Source organism: Anas platyrhynchos, chromosome 10 (genome assembly GCF_047663525.1).
Source record: "Anas platyrhynchos isolate ZD024472 breed Pekin duck chromosome 10, IASCAAS_PekinDuck_T2T, whole genome shotgun sequence".
NCBI classification, from domain to species: Eukaryota; Metazoa; Chordata; class Aves; order Anseriformes; family Anatidae; genus Anas; species Anas platyrhynchos.
The window spans coordinates 5,333,019-5,351,324 of record NC_092596.1 but is presented as its reverse complement, the minus strand read 5'-3'; the positions used below and the strand labels follow the sequence as shown (position 1 = coordinate 5,351,324).

Genomic DNA, 18,306 nt, shown 5'->3' with positions numbered 1-18,306 from the left:
TCACATAGTTCCGTTTAGAGCCCTGTGATGATTCAGGTTGGAAGGGGCCTCAGGTCGGTATTTACCCCAGACTCCCCCTTGGACTGTGGGAACAGAGACGTGGTTTCATAAACGAAAGACAAAATTACAGGTGTCTTTTTCAAGAATATTAAAAATGTCCATAGTACAGTTTAAGAATCAGACTTTTAGAGAAAAATTACCACCAAGTCAACGCTAAAATGGTTAATTCACAATATAATTTCAAAATTATGTGACTGGAAAAAGCTCTTCACCCTAAAATTAAGAACGTATCTCCCACATGCAGTATCCTAAGTTTAGGACTATCTCCTTCACAAATTCTCCAAGAAAGATATGAGCTCTGTGAGAAAGGCTTAAAACAAAAGTTATTTTATAATTAGATTACTATTGGCGTTTTTCTTTTTTTTTAAAAACAAACAAACAAACAAACAGGACCTTTTCCTCTGCAGCTCAGCTGCATTCACGCTGGTGATAAGTCCTTGGTACGCTGAAGCTTTTCCTCTGCACACCACCCATCTGCAATTACATAACCAGGGCTTTCAGCAAGTTTCCTTTTCAGAAAGCTGCACTGCATCAGCAACACTTCATACTGTTTAATTGCATTGTTAACCTCCCACAGGAAGGCAAAGGATGCTTAAAACCATACCAGAAGTACACCTCTTGAACACATTTTTACACGTTCGGTGCTGTAAGCCACCTGCTCTTAGCAGAGAAGCCTGAAGTCGACATCAGATAGCCAAAAACTGGGCAGAGCACCAGCTTAAAAGCACCCTGGTGAGTTCAAGTCCAGACAGCCTGATGCAACAGTCAGGCAAAAAGTGCTTTCACTCCCAGCAATTTGTCTGGTATTATCATTATTGGCAGAGGCTGCTCGGGCACGCTTGCATAACACTATTCCTCGAACGTGCAAGCGTTATCTAGATATCTTGTTAAGTGGTGATGCGCAGGGGAGAGTTTACACAGCTGATGCGATTAGGGGAGAGCTTTCATTTAAGCAAAGGGAGGGTCAGAGTGCACCGTACATCCTCATGGCCTGCGGAACCGCTTCCGCGCCGCACTTTGTCCCAGAGAGAAAATACGCCTGGTAACTTTGCCAGGGTGTTCTTTCTGATTTCAGTTTTTTTGTAGGACTGATAAGTCCCGGCGTGTTCCAGTAAAGCTAACAGCAGCTAACTGCATTATGGTGAGCACTACTCCTTATTCAGTGTAGAAAGGTCACCGTGAATTTACAGAACTGTTAAATAAACCAGGGAACACTTCATCCTAGGAAAGTTTACCCTTCCTTCTTTAAAAAAAAAAAGGGTATGTAGCTTAGATAATTGCTTACAGTGAGTAGATGAATCCATTCATAATGAGGAAAACACCAGAAAGTGCCTAAGCAGAGGCCCTAGGAGTATGCTAGGAGTTTCTGCTGAACTATCAGTCTATTTTCATCATGTAGCAAAACTGAATAAGATCCATAACTATTTTTTATGCATGGCTACAAAAGATTAGATGTTACTGTCCAAAGGGGTGTTGTTAGGTTTCATGCAGAATTCCTTGGATTTGTTTGCATTTCAGTATACACCAGAGCACATCCTGAGATACAACTGTTACTGTGCATCTTCACAAACCATGAAAGGTCCTTGCCATGAAAGGCAAAACACACAACAAGTGACAAGTCGCAAGTGTGAGGGCTTGAACCTTGATGTTATGCAACAGTCTTGTGCATGACTGATCAAGACACATCCTCGGAATTTCAGGATGAAATATTGTTTGAGTTCTGCAGGCGAGCATCCATTCCATCCTGCTTTTCAAGACCTAGCTTTCATAACTAGAGAGCCAGGCAGTTATGAAATGCAAGATAATGGTAACCAATCCCATGAAAAGTATTTGGGTCCAAAGGAGACAACTACCATATACACATCAAGAATATTAATTAAGTACAGTGTAATTAACTACATGAGATACATGCATATACTCATGTCAAACTGGAATAAAAAATGCAGGCAAAGAAAAACAAGGCATTGCAAGACTTTTATTTTTGACAACTTCAGGGCATACAAAGCCCATTTACACACACTAAACATCTAGGCCTTAGCCATAAAGGTTCCCCCCCAATAAGAGCTAATAAGCAGTCACTAACTTCAATGGAGTTTCATAGATTAACACACATCAATAATCTAGCTCATCTCCATTCTTTAACTAAAGAATTCCACAATTGCAACTTCAGATCACTTCTCTATAATAGTAAGGGTAAGCCTGCAGGAGAGGGAAAAGCACTTTGCTTATAATAGAAACTAGTTGGCTTATATATGTATATGTGGAATTACATAAGAAACACCAAGTCTTTTAGGCAACAATATTGCCCCATAAGCACTGGCATACTCTGATGACAGCAAATAAGTACCTCTCCTGTACTCCATTGCAGCTGCCACCATATCCTACCCCTTTCCTCCTCCCACTCTGCAGTAGCACCAGTCTGACTCCCAGCTACTTTTATGCTGCTAGCCAGCGCCTACATGCTTCACCTTACATCACCGCTCAGTCTGTATGAGTGCACTGCATGACCCATATCCTACTCACCAAGCTGAGTTTATGGCTTAAGGGCAATGGAAATCCAGTAATAAAACCTGAACAATTAAATTCATCCGTACTGAGTACGGGTTTCTGACGGTTTTATTAAGTCATTGCCTCCATGGACAGATAATAGCAATGCTCTGTCACCTTGTACTTACCAAGTAACATAGATAGTCCTACAATCCAGAGCAAAGACAACATGATTTTTACATTTTAAGTGTGCATAAGGAGGTTGAATAAGCTCAGATATGTTAGTCAGGACACCAAAATGACTTCAAATCATCCCACCAGGATTATGCTGTTGGGGTGGGCAGCTGGGATGTGGAAACCTAACATAAGGCCCCAGAACAATATTCACAAAGAGACTGTATGCATTATGCATACTGCTATAATGTTAGTTCTACCTCTTCTGACCATCAGAAGAGTAAAACGCTGATCCAAATTGATAAGGGTCAACATAATTCAGCACTGTAACCATCACGGGAGATTCAAGGGCATCAGAACACCAAAGTGCTAAGAAACCAGAGAGTCAGCAGGATTTACGTAGGTTGGGAACAGAGCTGCCTGCCTTTTGCTCCCATCCCCACTAGCCCTCAGGTCTTGAGTTAATCTCATCTCACCGTGGGGCAGTAAAACCCCAGGAGGCTCATCCTAAAAGAAAGCCTGTAGCACATGGTGGCATTGAGATCCACGAACTCCACCATTTTGCTTTTTTCCTTTCTTTTCTCTTGAGGCACAGGGCTGCTGACAGGGTTGGCCCAGCAGCATCTCCTTCCAGGACCCCACAGCCTCCCACCACTCACACCCCCCCTCTGCTTCAGGGCTTTCCTAAAGGAGTGGGGAGAGCTGTATTTATACACACAGACCCATCCCTCTTCAATCCCCACCTCCTAAAACAGTGAAATCCTGCAGGTGGAACTGACCCAGCCCCTCCTTTAAGGGGTAAAAAGTGGGGAAACCTTATGAGAAATAGTCTGGGGCCAGAAGCAGCACCGCAGGCAACGCGAAGGTGAGCAGCTAAGCACTGCTAACACACTGGTGTCACTCATGTTTGGGTGCACACCTGGGAAGAAGAAGGGGTGGAAGAGTAGAGGAGAGCATTACAGCCAGTCTTTACTGTTTGGAAGGGCAAACGAAAGGTCTACCAGGTCTGATTGTAAAGGAATGCACTTCAAAGGAGCTCCAGACAAGGAAGATTTTGTCGGCTCTATCTACAAAACCGCGCGTGGAGTAGGGCCACAGCAAAGAGGTGCTGCACAGCTCTTGTTAGGACCGCTGTTCAACTGGGGAACAATCTGAAACATCAGAAACCCAAACTCATTTTCTCTTCCGAGGAAGCTTCAGGAAAGTTATCGCCCCAAGCAGTGGATCATAAAAAACAGACAGGAGCTGGTGCACGCTGAACAGGAGCCTGTCCCCTTCCATACCCCTCGCCAGCAGCAGGTCCCCGTGAAGCACTTGACCCAGCAGCCGGTACCCCCTGCCCCAGCCCTGTGAGGGGAGGCAGGGCGAGCACCCCAGGGGCAGCACAGCGCCCTCCTCCTCCTCCTCCTCTTCCTCCTCCTCGCCCCTACCACGGGCGCCCAGCACTACCTGAGGAGCACCCCGGGGCCTTCGGGGCGCCCCCAGCCCTGCCGGAGGGGGGCGTCCGGCCTCCTTTGTCCCCCTGCCTCCCGCACACGGCCCCCCCGGTACCTCAGCCCCGCTCCGAGCCGAGTTGCGGTCAGCTCCCCGCAGCCGGCAGCCCCCAGGGGGACCCCAAAGCTGCCCCCCAGCTCCTGAGGAGAACCCAGGGACGTCCCACACTCACCGCCGCCGCCGCCTCGTCCAGCCGCCAGCACCCCAAGAGCAGTACCACCAAGCATCCGGCGGCTGGGCTGCGGCTCCACCACCGCGGCTCCATCCTCGCAGCCACCTCAGGAGGTCCGGGAGCGGGCGTGAGGCGCGGGCATAGCCCGGCGCGGGTAGCCCGGCTGGCTCCGAGCAGCAACCCCGACCACCCCGCCGCCGCCACCACCGCCCACCCCTCTGCCGCGCTCGCCCCGCTCCTCCCGGCTCAAGTCCTCCCGAGACTACTGGCACTGGCCCGCCCCGCGAGATTCATCCGCGCCACAGGCGGCCCCCAGCGCGTCTGTGGGGAAGGGGTCGCTCCGCGCTGAGTAGCGGGGGCCGTGGCTCCCCGCCCGCCGCTCCCCGCCTGCCCTCCACGGTTCGGGCGTCGGGGTTTTGGCGGAACGGAGGCCGGGAGCCTTTTGCCTTTCCCCGCTGCCTCGTCTGGTGGCCGTCTAGCCCCGGACTATTTTCCGCGGCGGAGGCAGCGGGATGTGTGGGAGGTTCGACGGCACTGGGGGCCGCTGGCGGTGCCGGGTCCGCACCTCAGGAGTGGGCGGGCGGCGGGGCCGGGCGGGGCTGCGCTCTACTCCCCGCACCTCAGGTTCGACGTCCCGGCTGTGGCCGCGCAAACTCTGCTGTTTGCGCGCCGCAGGGACGAGGAGGTGACCGAGAGGCGGCTGGGGGGGAACCCCCGCTCCCTGAGCCGCGCAGGGCGTCCTCCCCTTCCTCCGGCGGCATGGGCTGCGCTGGGTGAGTGCTGGGGCGCGGTGGCCCCTTCGCTCCCCTTCCCCTTTTCCTTCCTTCCCCGGCCCCGCCGTGACCCTCTCTGTGCTCTCGCCTCCCCTCAGGCTGCTGTGGGTGCTGCTGCTGCTTGTCTGCCTGGGCATGGAGCTGGCGAGTGGGGTAAGTGAGCGGCGCCCGAGCTGGTTGTTGTGCTCTCTGCCCCCGTCCCCCTCAGGCTTCCCCTTGCGTAGCTTTTTTGGGGTGGTGGGCAACAAGTACAGCCGTTTTCTGCCTTCTTTCCTAGCCCCTATACCGCCCCCGTTCCCTCAGGGCCGACTGCTGCAAGCCCCCGGGTCCCTGCCCCCAGGGGCTGCTCCCCGACCCCTTCGAGCTGAGGGGGGAAGTGAAGGGTTGATTAACGTTTAAACAGCTTAACGAGGGATCGTGGCTTCTTACACATTCACCGTTTTCATTTTTTTGGTCTCACAATTTTCTGTAACTGGGGTGTTTAAGTTGTTAGCCCGCTCGGCTGCAGCGCATGAAAGAGTCCTTTGGAGAACCTGTAGCGTGAATCAAGCGTGCGAGTGGTGTGCAGGCAGCTCACAACAATCCCCGTGTTGTGATGGAAATGAAGGCTGCACAATGTCCTTTACTCTGTGTAGTCCCGATCTCACCACACATAACCTACAATGAATTAATGTAAGTGGTCTGTATGACATGCTTTGTGAATGTTTATTTAAATTCTTCTTCTAACAGGCTTCTAGCAAAAACAGCTTAAAACATGAGCTCTTGATTTCTTAGCCAATGTTTTCCTAGTGCTTTTGCTACTCTTTTGATTAAAATTTTAAGGATTAAGAGCCTTCCTGTACAACTGGCAAGAAATCTCTTGAAAAGGCTTTAATAGCAGAGGAGTTTATATTTTTCATAAGTATGAAAGACTTGCTTCTGCCTTTCACTTTTTATAATCGATTGGACTGGTAGAATTACACCATCCTGATCAGGTGGTAGTTACAGGCATTAATCTGCCCAAAGATTAAAAGATTAAACAGTGTGCAAAGATGTGGGAGTTACTTATCATGTTTTTTTTTTCCCTTCAACAAAACCAGCAACTGTTCTTCTGAGTGTTCTTAATGCTGTGGAATCTACATGGAAACGCAGTGCATATTTTCAAAGCGTTTTGAAACAAAAATGGCAAGCCATATTTTGCGGTTCCTTTTATAAATTCATGCAGTATGTCAGTGAAATTATTCTTGATAGGTGTAACCAACATCAGATTTTTAATTATCTGTTTCAGGTTCGCTTTATACCTGTTGGAAAGTGCAACCTTCAAACAGTCAGACTTCTGTTTCTTGATATGTTTTGTTGTATGCAAAGGGACTTTGTCAATGGAAGTTCTATTGAAATGAGTAAGATGAATATCTACATGCCATTTCTAAGTCCTCCTGGCCGTTCTCTCCATGGTTAGAAAACAAATGAGATCTTTGTTTTTGTGTGAGCTGTCTACAGGTATCAAAAACATTCAGAAAGAGGTCCTTAAAACATCTAGTTTTAGTACTTTTTATGTCTAAGCGGTTAATGCACTTAATTACCATTATTAAAAAGCTGGCAAACACGCTCAACAGGAAAGATAGACAACTATGTTTTTGTTATCTTTTCAGATAGAGCAGTGGGTAATTGACTTTCTTGTAGTACTGAATTAAAAAAATTGAAAAGTCACCACCACCACCAACAAAACAGCCACACCCTAACACCTTCCAGCATGAAGCCCTTAAGAGAAAATGCTAAACTGAAGTTGGTTTTGCAGTAGGCAGAGCTTTTGTGTGGAAAGAAGAAACTCTGTAAGGTTACTGAATAGTCCTCAGCTGTGTGATTTGAAGTGACTGGGTGATGTGAAGTACAACGTTAGTAGAATGAAGTCAAAGCTTTGGGTCAATAAAGAGTAATAGCTTCCCAAAGCTATTACTCTACTCAAAGAGATGGTCAACAGTTAAAGTACTTCTTGTTGAAGGTGATGTGATCTGTAACATTGTTCACCTTCTCTTTCCTTCATTTAATCTGATTTCTATAACTTACCTGTTATAAACCCTACAGCTATTGCACTGACTTGTTGAGCACTCTTCCAGAATATTCCTGTGAACGTGGCTAGGCAGGGGCTGATATGTCAGGCCAACATCCTGCATGAAGTTGCATCAAAGATGGCTTTGGCTCAGAAGTATAGTTGTTCATCCCTTTCTAAGAATAGGATTTAAAAGCGTATCATATTAATTTTCTCAGCTTGTACTTATTTTTCCTGGGTATAAATGATGTCGTGTTGAGTGGCAGTACAAAACTAGGCCTATAATGCAATCTAAGTTCTATTGAACCGAAAGATGAAAGTATAAATGACTGTTATCTGTGTGGTTACTTTGCAAGAGAGGGTTACCTTGTCTGTGGGCTAATTTCTGGGAGTGACCTAAGAAATTTCCCTTAACAGCTGTCAGCTGAAGTCACTTCAGGAGCTATGCCTCATTCAAGTGTTCAATCTTTTATTATTAGTAATTTCCATTGATCGTGTCTCAGGAGTGTCAGTGCAAGAAATTGCTTAAGTATAAACTAGAAGGGCAGTACTTCCATTGCACTCCAAGGCAAATGGCAAGAATTGGTCCAGAGCTGGAGGGAGTGTGACAAAACATTGGAGCAATCCTTGTGGCAGGTGCTCGCCTCAGGTAATCACTGACTGCTAATGGGGCTTTTTCAGGGCAAAATGCAGTTTTTAGAAGAGGGACTTCAAAGAGGACAATCAGAGTTTTGCTGATGCTTTGGGGATGTCCTGTAAACATGTTGGAGGATGGCATAAAGATGGTTACAATGACCATGGATAGCCTCTTGCAGTGAAATTTGACATTCTCATCTCTTTACAAGGCTCTCAGAGGTGCTTCATGGTATCAGTAGTTCTACTGTGCCCACCTGTGAGCATACCTGGTATATAGGTGAGATAACTCCTTGTTTATGTCCTTTATCTTACTGTTCAGCTAGTTGGAATTTAGCTTGGAATATGGGCCAATATTGATGTGATGTCCTGAGTAACTAGTCATTGTTGGAGAGCTTCTTCTGGAGCAGTTGAGCTTTCACATAGAGCTCAGTTGGCTTTTATTTTGTGAGTGTGGACTACATGTACTGTTGCTACTCCTCCAAATCTTTTCTTTATTTTTTTCTTCTTGATAATAAATGTGCAGATTAAAGATACTCTCTTTTCAAGTGCTTAATGTCTTTTTCAGCAATACATCTAGCACATTTGGAAGTATACAAGTAAGGAAAAAAGAAAACAAACCCTATGTGATAAAAACAGTTTTGGGCAGTCTGCTCTATTTGGAGTAACTGAAGCTCACTGCTTTATGACAAGCTAGTCCAGGTGATCTTGTTTCTTTCTTCTCTTACCATACCCCAGGTTATCTGTGCATTTAATTATGGTACAAATGTTTCTTGATATCTTTTAATTTAATATGCACTGGATGGGCTTAATTGAACCAAACTCATTGTTGTCAGTGGCCTCACACCAAAGCTTATTTTTGTCTTGGCGGTCTATATGCAGGGGAAAAAATAGCTTTTAATTATGGATATTTAAAAACAGAGTTACCACTCTCATCATTCCACTTTCCACAGTTCAGTTTCTGGAAATATGATCTTATCCATTAAGATCTGTTTTAAAAGTTCTTTTTTCCCCACTTCTTTGTTGTTTGACCACTATTTATAGGTATGTGACCCTTCTGAAGACTCACTTCTTACAGCTATAATGTCTACATAGCTTTGACCTTTGTAAATAAAGAAGTAATGTCTGATAAAATTGCTCATGTAAGGAAGGATTCTAGAAATTCAAGAAATAATGTAAAATGCAGTTTTAATCTTGTAAACTTCTCAATTTGCTTACTAGGCAAGGCAGCTTCTTATTTGTAAGGACATGTGGGTGCAGAGGCACTTCTTTGGCAAAGATGCACGCTGCATTAAGAGTGGTCACATTGGAAAGGTCAAATTTTAATAGCACTAGGTCTGCTAATCCTTGATTCTGTAGAAAAATAATGAGAATTATTTTTATCTGAAGCATAAAAATATACAAGGGAGACAAAATTGCTAATTGTGTAGCCTTTGCCAAGACGTGTCAAATTTTATGGAAAATTTCACTTAATGCTGAATATCCCCTTCTCTCCCATCTAAACAAAGAATGGTTTATTTGCCGAATGTTTTCTGGGTGCTAAAGATAACTGAGCATAAAGCATGGCCTTTTATTTCTTACTTGAACATTGCATCAGGTCACAGCAGTTACGAAACGAGGTAAGATGTGTGTTTGTGTTCTGAAGAGATTTTTTTCGTGTTGTTATCCATTTAAGGTGGCGGCTGCCTTTTTGCATAGGTGTGAGAGGCAGCGTATGACTTAAGGAACTTATTTCCCCTGGGGCACGCCAGCTTTAGCGCCAGCCCCAGCGTTCCCCTGCCCGAAGGACTGGTGCTGTGTTGGTGTCCCTCAGGTAGGGACAATTCATGGTGGGGTCTCTGTCCTGTCTCCAGCCTCACAGCAGGGATGCTGTCAAGGTAAGTACAGGTCTGGTACCTTACTCCATCCTAATTCTTCCTGAGGGAACTGCAGTGATGTGCTTCCAGATGTTCTGAGAACGTACGGATTACAAAAAGTTGTGGCAGTAAGAGGGCTGTGGCTTGCAAATCCAGAAGTGCCCAAGGTCTCACCTCCACCTCACTTTAGCGTTTCATAGTCACGCCCCACTTGCAGACACACAGATGCTCCTAGAAGAGAGCTGGTGACTCCCTGACTCATAGAGGGAGAAAACTCTTTCCCCCAGAACACCAGCGATGCAGCATGTATTCAGGAAGGGCTGCTGAGCTATCACCAGCTGCTGGTATTTAATAAGACAAGTTTTCAACCCATAGGAAGCTGCTGTGCTTTTTGAAAAGGGTGTAATTGATCCAAAGGCTGCTCACTATTCATACAGATGCTCTGCATTATTTCTTCAAGTACTTTTGCTGCTGCTGACTGCTATGTTAGATCCACTCAGTCTCTTGTCAGGTGGAGTTTTGGCTATGTGCAGGGAAATACGACCTGTGTTCTGTTTTTTGAGCTTCTTTGACGATGAACTTGGAAGAGAGAGAACTCAAGGCTACAAAGCTAGTGATTCTGTGTTGGTGCTGAGGAAACGAATATATTTCAGAGATGCTAGGTGGTTTTAAGCTTTCTTCAATGCCTTTTATGAAATTATAAATTCCTTTAGGGCGTGTACCTGAAAGTAATAAAATTAAGGTACTTTTTCTGATAAAAAAAAAAAAAAATAACAAAAATCGGTGTTCTTATTTTGTAGAGTGCTGTCATGGTATTTTGAGGTGACTGAACCAGCCCCATCCTGTTCCCTTAGTCTCTGCTCAGTGGGTTACCTTGGTATTGAGAGGATCAACGCGGTGAGATTGGTCTTGCTTCAGTCCACTGAGATGTCGGCAGCAGCTGCGCTCTAAGTTTGCCTTATGATTCACTTACCGCTCTGTTTTCTCCTGTTCAGCTGGAACCTACTGTACTTTGTGTTTCCAGCCCTTGCCTCAACGTGCTCTTAAGCTCCTCTGCCTTCCTAGCTCTCCTTTGTGTCTTAGCCGAGGGTGTGTCTTAGCCGAGGGAGCTGCCAGTATGACTCCTGGCAGTAATCTTACTGTGTTTTCCTGATGCCTTGCTCTTTGCGGTGGTGAGGACATGTCAGTGCCTGTTACCTAGGAATCTCTGCACAGATTTGCTTCAGAAGCTTGCACCTAGTGTTTGCTGCTTTTCCCATTAGTAATAGGAACAAACGATCCCGTCCTTGACAGAAATATTGGCAAGACTTCAGTGTGACATATACCGCAGGTAAAGTCATCTACGTATCGCATCTGGACTAATCACGAACTAGCCAGAAAAGGCAATACATCAGTTGAGGTTTCTGTAAGAACTAAATGTGGTTTTTCCCTTTCCTTCAACTCTGCATGCGTCATCTTACCGTTTCCATAGAAGGGGAAAGAGCTTGGAGGCAAGGTAGCAACAGCAACCTTAAAGTTTTTCTTTGGCTGGCAGAGAGATCAAGACCTGCCACTTTCTAGAAAGTAATCAGATTGGATGAAATGTTTGTACAGAGTGAGCTGAAAGACATCTGCATAAACACATAAGTGTTAGAAGGGGTTGGTTTTGATATGGAAAGCAGAGGAGAGGAAAATGAGAGTGCAGTTAAACAAAGGATGGACTTAGAAATGTTCCTATGCTTCTTAAAAGTACTCCGTAAATGCTGTGTGTCAACGAAACATAACTGTCCTACTTTTCCTCCTGGCATCATTTTAAAGCTCTAAATAGTGATAAGTTTATGCTTTGCCTTTTCCCAACTTTTTTAAATTACTGCATGCACTTTGCCTGTTCACATTGCACCAAGTGATTGCTTGAATCATTAAAGGTATTATTTTCTATTAAGAAAGGTTTTGCTCTCACATATAGAAAGACCATTTCTCTGTAGATGTGAAATGATGTGTAGCTCTAAAATGGAGGTTTAAACCAAGAAGTGTTCCTTTAGAAAATGATACGATTAAAAAAAAAGGGATGATGAATCTGTTACTCTCAGTACTTTACTTTTGAGTCGATGTTCAGAATTTATAGCCTGGCGAGTCAATTTTCCAGAAATGCGTGTATGTATGTATCTCATTACTGTAACGAAGTTAAGTAGATTCACTGACGCAATGAGTAATTACTTGACAGTCCCAAAGAGGTACAGGACCTTAACGTTGTAATAGCTCTCCTCATATCGGTTCATGTTTTGCTGTGGAATGTGCAGAAATCACTTACTCTGTAAAACACACATTTTAAAAGCAATTTGGAATTATTGTGATTGCTATAGTGGGAACACATCAAAACAATAGGAAGGTGAATCATTATACTGCACTTTGATGATTAAACCTATTCACAGAGCAGGGTGTAACTGCACCAGAAGAACATAGCCTGCAGGAGCAGAAACATTTGGCAAAAAGCAAGCTTGTAAAATTAAGAATTTATAGGAGTCTTCAGACTTTTCCATAAAAGGAGCCTGTAGGCTTCCAGCCTCAGCCCTCCATGTGAGATTCAAGACTATCACAAAATGTGTGCGAAGGAGTTGAAAAGTTGGAGCATTATCTGTAAAATTAATGTATTTGTAAATATTTTCTAAGTAGAAGCGTGGATTTGGCTGGAAAGCCTGGTTGGCAAGTCCTGCATTGCGTTGTGTGGTGTACGGAGGGTTTTGTACAGAACATACTGACTCCTCGCTACTGCAGGGAAGGATCGAAGTGTGCTGGGTCTCCAGCTTGTGCTCATGGCTGGTGGTCTGCAGTAAGCCACGAGTGCCCCAAGTAGGGTGCTTGATTTCCAGCTTCCTTCTGAAATACACAGGCTTTTACTTCGATTCACTGATATGATTTTGCTGTCACTGGGGAAGGTGTAAGGTGTAAACTTAACAAAAAGAGGAAAGATGTTAATAGGGTGGTGAAGAGAAGAAGCTCTCAAGCCACTCCTGTTGGAGAGGTAGAGCATTGTAGCTGCCAGAGCAAATACCACCTCCTGAGCCTGCTTTTACTCTAAGTAGGTACAGGAAATACTCTTTAAACTCTGCAGAGTTTTGAAGTTAAAAGAGTTGGTGACCATAAACAGAACACTTTCGATGGTCTCTTCAAGGTAGTGATTACATGGTTTGCTTTGTGGTACTCTTAACAACTGTAATCTCTGTGAATCTATAATCTTGTTAGGATTAAACTGGAATCTGACTAGATAATTAGAGTGAGCTCTGAACTGTGGTTTGACCTAATACCTCTCCGTGGAGCAATTTCCATGTTAATGTATTGGCCCTGAAGCATGGGGAGTGCTGAGAACCCTCAGCAGGGTCTCTGGGAACTGAGGGCCTCCTGTTCCTCAAGTAAACTGCAAAAAAACACCTGAGGCTTTGCAGAGGCTACAAAAGCCTCTGCAAAGAGGCTGTACAAACTGGGCTCTGGGGCAGAGTTCTTAATGTCACTGTGCTCATATTCCATTGAACGTAAGAATGCGTTTGCAGACCCTCCAGAGTGATGAGATTTGCAGGATAGGCTGAATGCTGAAATGAACATGCCTGTTAAACTATGTAGTCGGTTTTATACCTTTTCTAGAGTTCTTTTATCATGGATGTTCATTTGACCCTATTTGACGCTTTCTCTTACATAAATACAAAGTAGTTTGTTGCAGTTTTAAATACATAACCGCTGGTTATGTTACTGTACTGTCTTTCACCCCTGGGTGAAAGTGCTTTTTTGAGTGCTTTGCAGATGTCCTTCCGCAGTGCCTGGCCATGCTGTTTTGTGGCAGATTACGCAGTGGTACTGCTCCTTTCCTAGCACGAAGAAAGCTTTGCCCCAGATCAAATGGCCGGTCAGTAGTGGGGATGGATTCTGGCTCCTTGTTCTCTGCTCCAGCACTGGATGTGAACAGACCTTAGAGCTGGGAAATGCAAAACAGCACTTGGCATAATGAACCCAGGTCTATTGTGGAGCTTTGCTGCTTTGAACTGTCCCAGGATAATTGGTAGCCCTTTGTATGCCCTAAGGGTCCCCTATAAATGGGAAGGCTTGGGCTTGTCTGCGTTTGGAGCTGTGGAAGGGTTGAACCCTAACCAGTAAGGCACAGAAATGTAATCAGTTGTTTGTGGCTATTTAAAGATCCTCTGTCCAGCTGAATCTTATTCTATGTGCTAGCACGATACTGAGAGGTTTCCAGCGAGCCTGGCTGGTTTTTATCTTTCAACCTCACACTGCCCAGCCAAGTTCTGCGTGTCTCAGAGGAGTGGCAAGGACTGACAACCAGCTAGCTGGTCTCAGCTCTGGGCTGGTGGGGTACAGTAGGATTGGTTAATGCTTAGATCAGATCTTACTATGACTCTTCAACTCCATTCAAGGATGCTTTATGAAACAGCAAACTGAAATGTTTGCCAAGCATTTTAGGTAGAAATAAACTAGTACTATATTTAAAAAAAAAAAAAAAGGTGATGTATTTTTGAATATTTTTTTTTTCCCCAAACATAAATCTGGTTCATAAATCAATAGCTGTAGAACATATTTCAGGCAACTTTTTAATTTCAAAGAAATAAGAATTTAACAATCCTCATGCTGTTCAAGTTGCTGTCCAGATCTAGAATGACTTGATGTTTTTTCCTGCACAGAAGACTGTCAGCTCAGTGATTTTTGTGAGGTGATACTGGTCGCAGATTTTGCTGGGATAACGTATCCCTGAATTTACCAGACACTAGTCTTGCTGAGGTAGTTGGATATGTGTTCTCTTCATGGTAAGTGTTCCGTGGGTAAGAATAACCAGACCAAATACAACCCGATCCATCAAGATGCATGCTAATAATTTCCATTGAAGAAATTCCTGTGAGAAAGTAATTTTCCTCCCCTTCATTCCGGTATTATGAGCTCACGCACAGGAGGGCAGAGGGGTACTGGGTTTCGGGCCTGGATTCCTTTGCCGGAGGAATGTGCAGCAAGACGCAGGTACAGGCTAGCTCCACGACATACTTGTTCAGAGGGGCCCTTCCACAGCCCTGCAGCTCGCAGATTTACAGCACTTTTTAATCTGCAAGTTTGTGTAAAGAGAAGGTGATGGCAGGGTTAATCTTCATGAAGAATGTTGCGAGTTTTCTTTACTTTGCAGATAATGGGAATTGTTTCCTTTTCTTTTCCCTTGTTACAGGTAGGCAGTAAAAGTGTACTGTAAGATGATCTGAATCCAATAAAAGCTGTGGATGTGGTGAGAGAGGCTGAGACAAGAAACACTTACATGCTCTCTAATGTAGTCTATATGCTGTTGTGTTTAGCTTAGGTCAGTGAGGATCCATCATGTACCTTACGCAGTATCTCATTGAGAGCCTCATTGAACTGATTATACTCAGGTTTGTTTTGGAATTTTAGTGTCTGGCACGAGTGATCCTTATTTTCTTATATAGAGAGTGTCAGCTGCATCCTATGCTTGGTTATTTAGTTATTACCTTGTGCTGTATCACGGTAACACTAGTATCAAATTATATCTAGAAAATGTTGCAGAAGAGAATTAAAATGCTGCCTTCAAACAAGTTTATTTTAACACTGGCAAGGGAAAATAATTGTAATTCTGTTGGAAGCCAGATTCTTTCTGTAAGATGAAACTGCTACAGTACATCCAAATACTAGGCAGAGTTGTGAAATTCACTATACTGCTTGGTTTATATCTACCACAGCTTCTGTTCTCCATAAGCCTGAAATTACTGATTGCTTCCTGATGGTATAAAGAAGCTGTAGCAGGGGACTGACCTCTGCCAGCTGTTTTATGCTGGGACAGGAAGGCGTTCGAGGTAATGCGGTAGGCATTGGTTGTGCCATAAGGAATCAGGAAAAATGGGCTCTGTTTTCAACATTACTTGATGAATGATTTCGGACAACTTTCTTACCCACTCCCTGTCATGGGGCATGTTTATGGCTGTGTGTAAAATGATTGTACTTACTCCTGGTGCTTTGTATGTCTGTTCATCAAGGTTTGTGCTGAAAGGGGTTAGAAAAAGGGAAAATATACGTAATCTTTTCTTCATGTCACTGTAGTAGAACTGGCCTAAGGGAAGGTCTGCTTTAACCTTAGGACAGGTATCTGTTGGTAATATTGGAAGAAATTTAGTGCTTTGGGTTTTGGTTGTATGTTTGCTTATTTTTTTCCTCAGGTTTCCTAAGATGACACAAGTACTCTGCTTTCTTGATTTGTCATGAATAATCAACCAGCTTCTAATACCTATGAATGGAGAATCATGACAATCATGAACAAAATGGCTATTTCATTTAAAAAAAATAGAGAAAAAGTGTTTTAATTACATAAAACTAAAAGTCTTACACAAATCTTGTCCTTTTCTGTACATATATACCACTGAGGTCCATGGGGATGGTTAGAAATGAGGATTAGATAAAAGCCTAGCCTGCACCCAACAAATGGCATCAGTGTAAACCAACAGAATGAAGTTGGTGTTACTTCAACTTCTAAACACAAACTGTAAATAAAAACGTATTTTATGTTATCTAGGTACTTATGGGGTGCCAGTTCTTTTAAAAGATTACAAGAGGGCTGGAATTAGTGCTATTAAGGTTTTATTGAATCTTAATTTATTAGCCTTAGAATGCTATGCTTTTAATGATAGTACATGTGATTTTTTTTTTTTCCTGAAAGGTTGGAAAAAAATCATGCCCATCTCAAGAAATCCTGCAGAGTTTCCAACTCTCATTTTTATTGCAAGATTTAAGAAAACTAATTGTTACATATATTGGAATCATGTAAAGATGATAACAATTCTTATTTAAAATTAAATCTCACCTTCTGACCCTAAATACTGGATAAAAATTGAGCGAAACAGAATGGTTCTAAAAGTATCATATTTTCTTTCCTAACCTTTAAGCCAGGTGCTTGACTGCAGGGGATTGTTGTGCTGGATGTTTGACCTGAGCAGCATTGAGGCAATCGGATGGTTTCCCCGTGACTGGACTATCTCAGACCTGCCAGCTGTGGGATTTCTCCGGTCTGTGTGCAGGAGGATTGGCACTGGTGTGCTGCTGGAGCAGGGATCTCTGACAGGCTGGAGCTTTGTTCATATAAAGCTGGACTGAAGAGCAAAAAACAAATAATCATACTTTTCTGGCCTGCAGGACCGGCTGCGTCACTTATATCATATTTGATGCACGCTGGACACACTTAAGTGTTGAGAACAATGTTCAGCCTTTAAAAAGACATTGATTGATCGTGTTCTCTTTATTTTATTTTTGTGAAATGTCTGTGGAGGCACTTGAGTTTGTGGGAGGAGGCAGGCTGTCAAATGGAGCGAGAGAGGCCTGCGGTGCAGGTGCCAGAAATCGGGTTCACTGCTGCTGGTATCAGGCAGGAGGCTGTGCCCTGTCATGGGTGCGTGTGTCTGAGAGAAAGGAGGCCAATACTTACTGGCAATTCCTCATTAAACCCATTATGTTCCTTTTTGTGGTTTTATGTAGACTTTGCTGCAAACTTCTACACCTCCAACACAGCAAACGCAGGGCATTTTCTTCAATGTGAGACAAGGAATATTGCTGTAGCTGGTTTAAATCTAAATAAGTTAGGCAACTTATACCTTAGTACCAGGTAATTTATCTAACTACCTAAATTAAATAACTTTCTAGACCATCTCTTATTTTCCTTTTGTACCATTGTGCAAGCCTGTGTGCTTGAAAAGTAATCCACTTAAATAAAACGTGAGTGCTTTCAGTTAGGCTTTCTGTACTATGTTAACAAAGGTCTTAAAGCCTAAATTCATTTTGAAAAAAAAAACCCTTTAAGACCCTTGTCAGGCCAGCACCTTTGGCTGAAATTTGATATCAATTAATTTAGCCTTGTTTGCTACACCCATGGTGTGTAAGCTGCTGTTGTTAGGGCACCTTTGCAAAATGTGAAATTAATTATTTTCTTTTGACTTCACAGGGCATAGATAAGTGAATGCTCATGTAACCTTTTGTTTGGTTTTCTATGGAATTTAATTTACAAACTTTGCTGGAAAATAACCTTTTGCCCTTTTTAATGTATTCTGTACCACAGGAATCTGCAGGGTGTCAGGATGTACAATGTACAACCCCTGTTCTTCAGTTCCTACTTGTTATTTGCCTCTGAGAGGGATTTTAGGAAGTTAATGCTTGGATCATTTCATAGGTTGTTCTTTTAGGTCTAGTTATATTTCTCCCACTGCAATTTATATCAATCCTGGTCTGTGGGATTAATGTGGGAGTATAGATAGCTGTGACTTTTGTTTCTCATGGTTAAGAGAAGGAAATGTTGTGCTTAACAGAAGTCCCAAGCATGTAATTTTACTGAGATTTTATGCTTTGAAGAGACCCTTCAGATAGTACTTACGTCCACTTTGTTAAAAATATGTGATGTTTAAAAATCACTGCAAGGAATAATTTGTTCTGAAATGCCAACTTGTAGAGCTGTGAGCCTCCTCATGTTTTTACTTACCTTTGTAATGCTGACTCTTGTGAATTTAGGTCACCAGATATGACCCTGTTGTACTCTTGTGCACGAAAAGTCCGAATTTAAATACAATCCCTACTCCAAAAATTTGCAACCCACCAGGAGCATGCAAAACCTAA

At 43.6% G+C, this 18,306-nt stretch overlaps 2 protein-coding genes across 2 annotated transcripts in view; one reads left to right on the top strand and one right to left on the bottom strand.

The window, feature by feature from the left end:
• Nucleotides 1-4,632, bottom strand: part of COL4A5 (collagen type IV alpha 5 chain) — a 90,535-nt gene extending 85,903 nt beyond the window's left edge. Inside the window, exon 1 of the mRNA XM_027465432.3 lies at nt 4,388-4,632. Within this exon, the coding sequence (XP_027321233.1) occupies nt 4,388-4,480 (93 nt within the window). The 5' untranslated portion in view covers nt 4,481-4,632. The remainder of the gene's footprint in view (nt 1-4,387) is intronic.
• A 328-nt stretch (nt 4,633-4,960) lies between these two features.
• Nucleotides 4,961-18,306, top strand: part of COL4A6 (collagen type IV alpha 6 chain) — a 135,612-nt gene continuing 122,266 nt past the window's right edge. The window contains exons 1-2 of the mRNA XM_038184659.2: nt 4,961-5,160; nt 5,259-5,313. Coding sequence (XP_038040587.1) covers nt 5,147-5,160; nt 5,259-5,313 — 69 coding nt within the window. The 5' untranslated portion in view covers nt 4,961-5,146. The remainder of the gene's footprint in view (nt 5,161-5,258; nt 5,314-18,306) is intronic.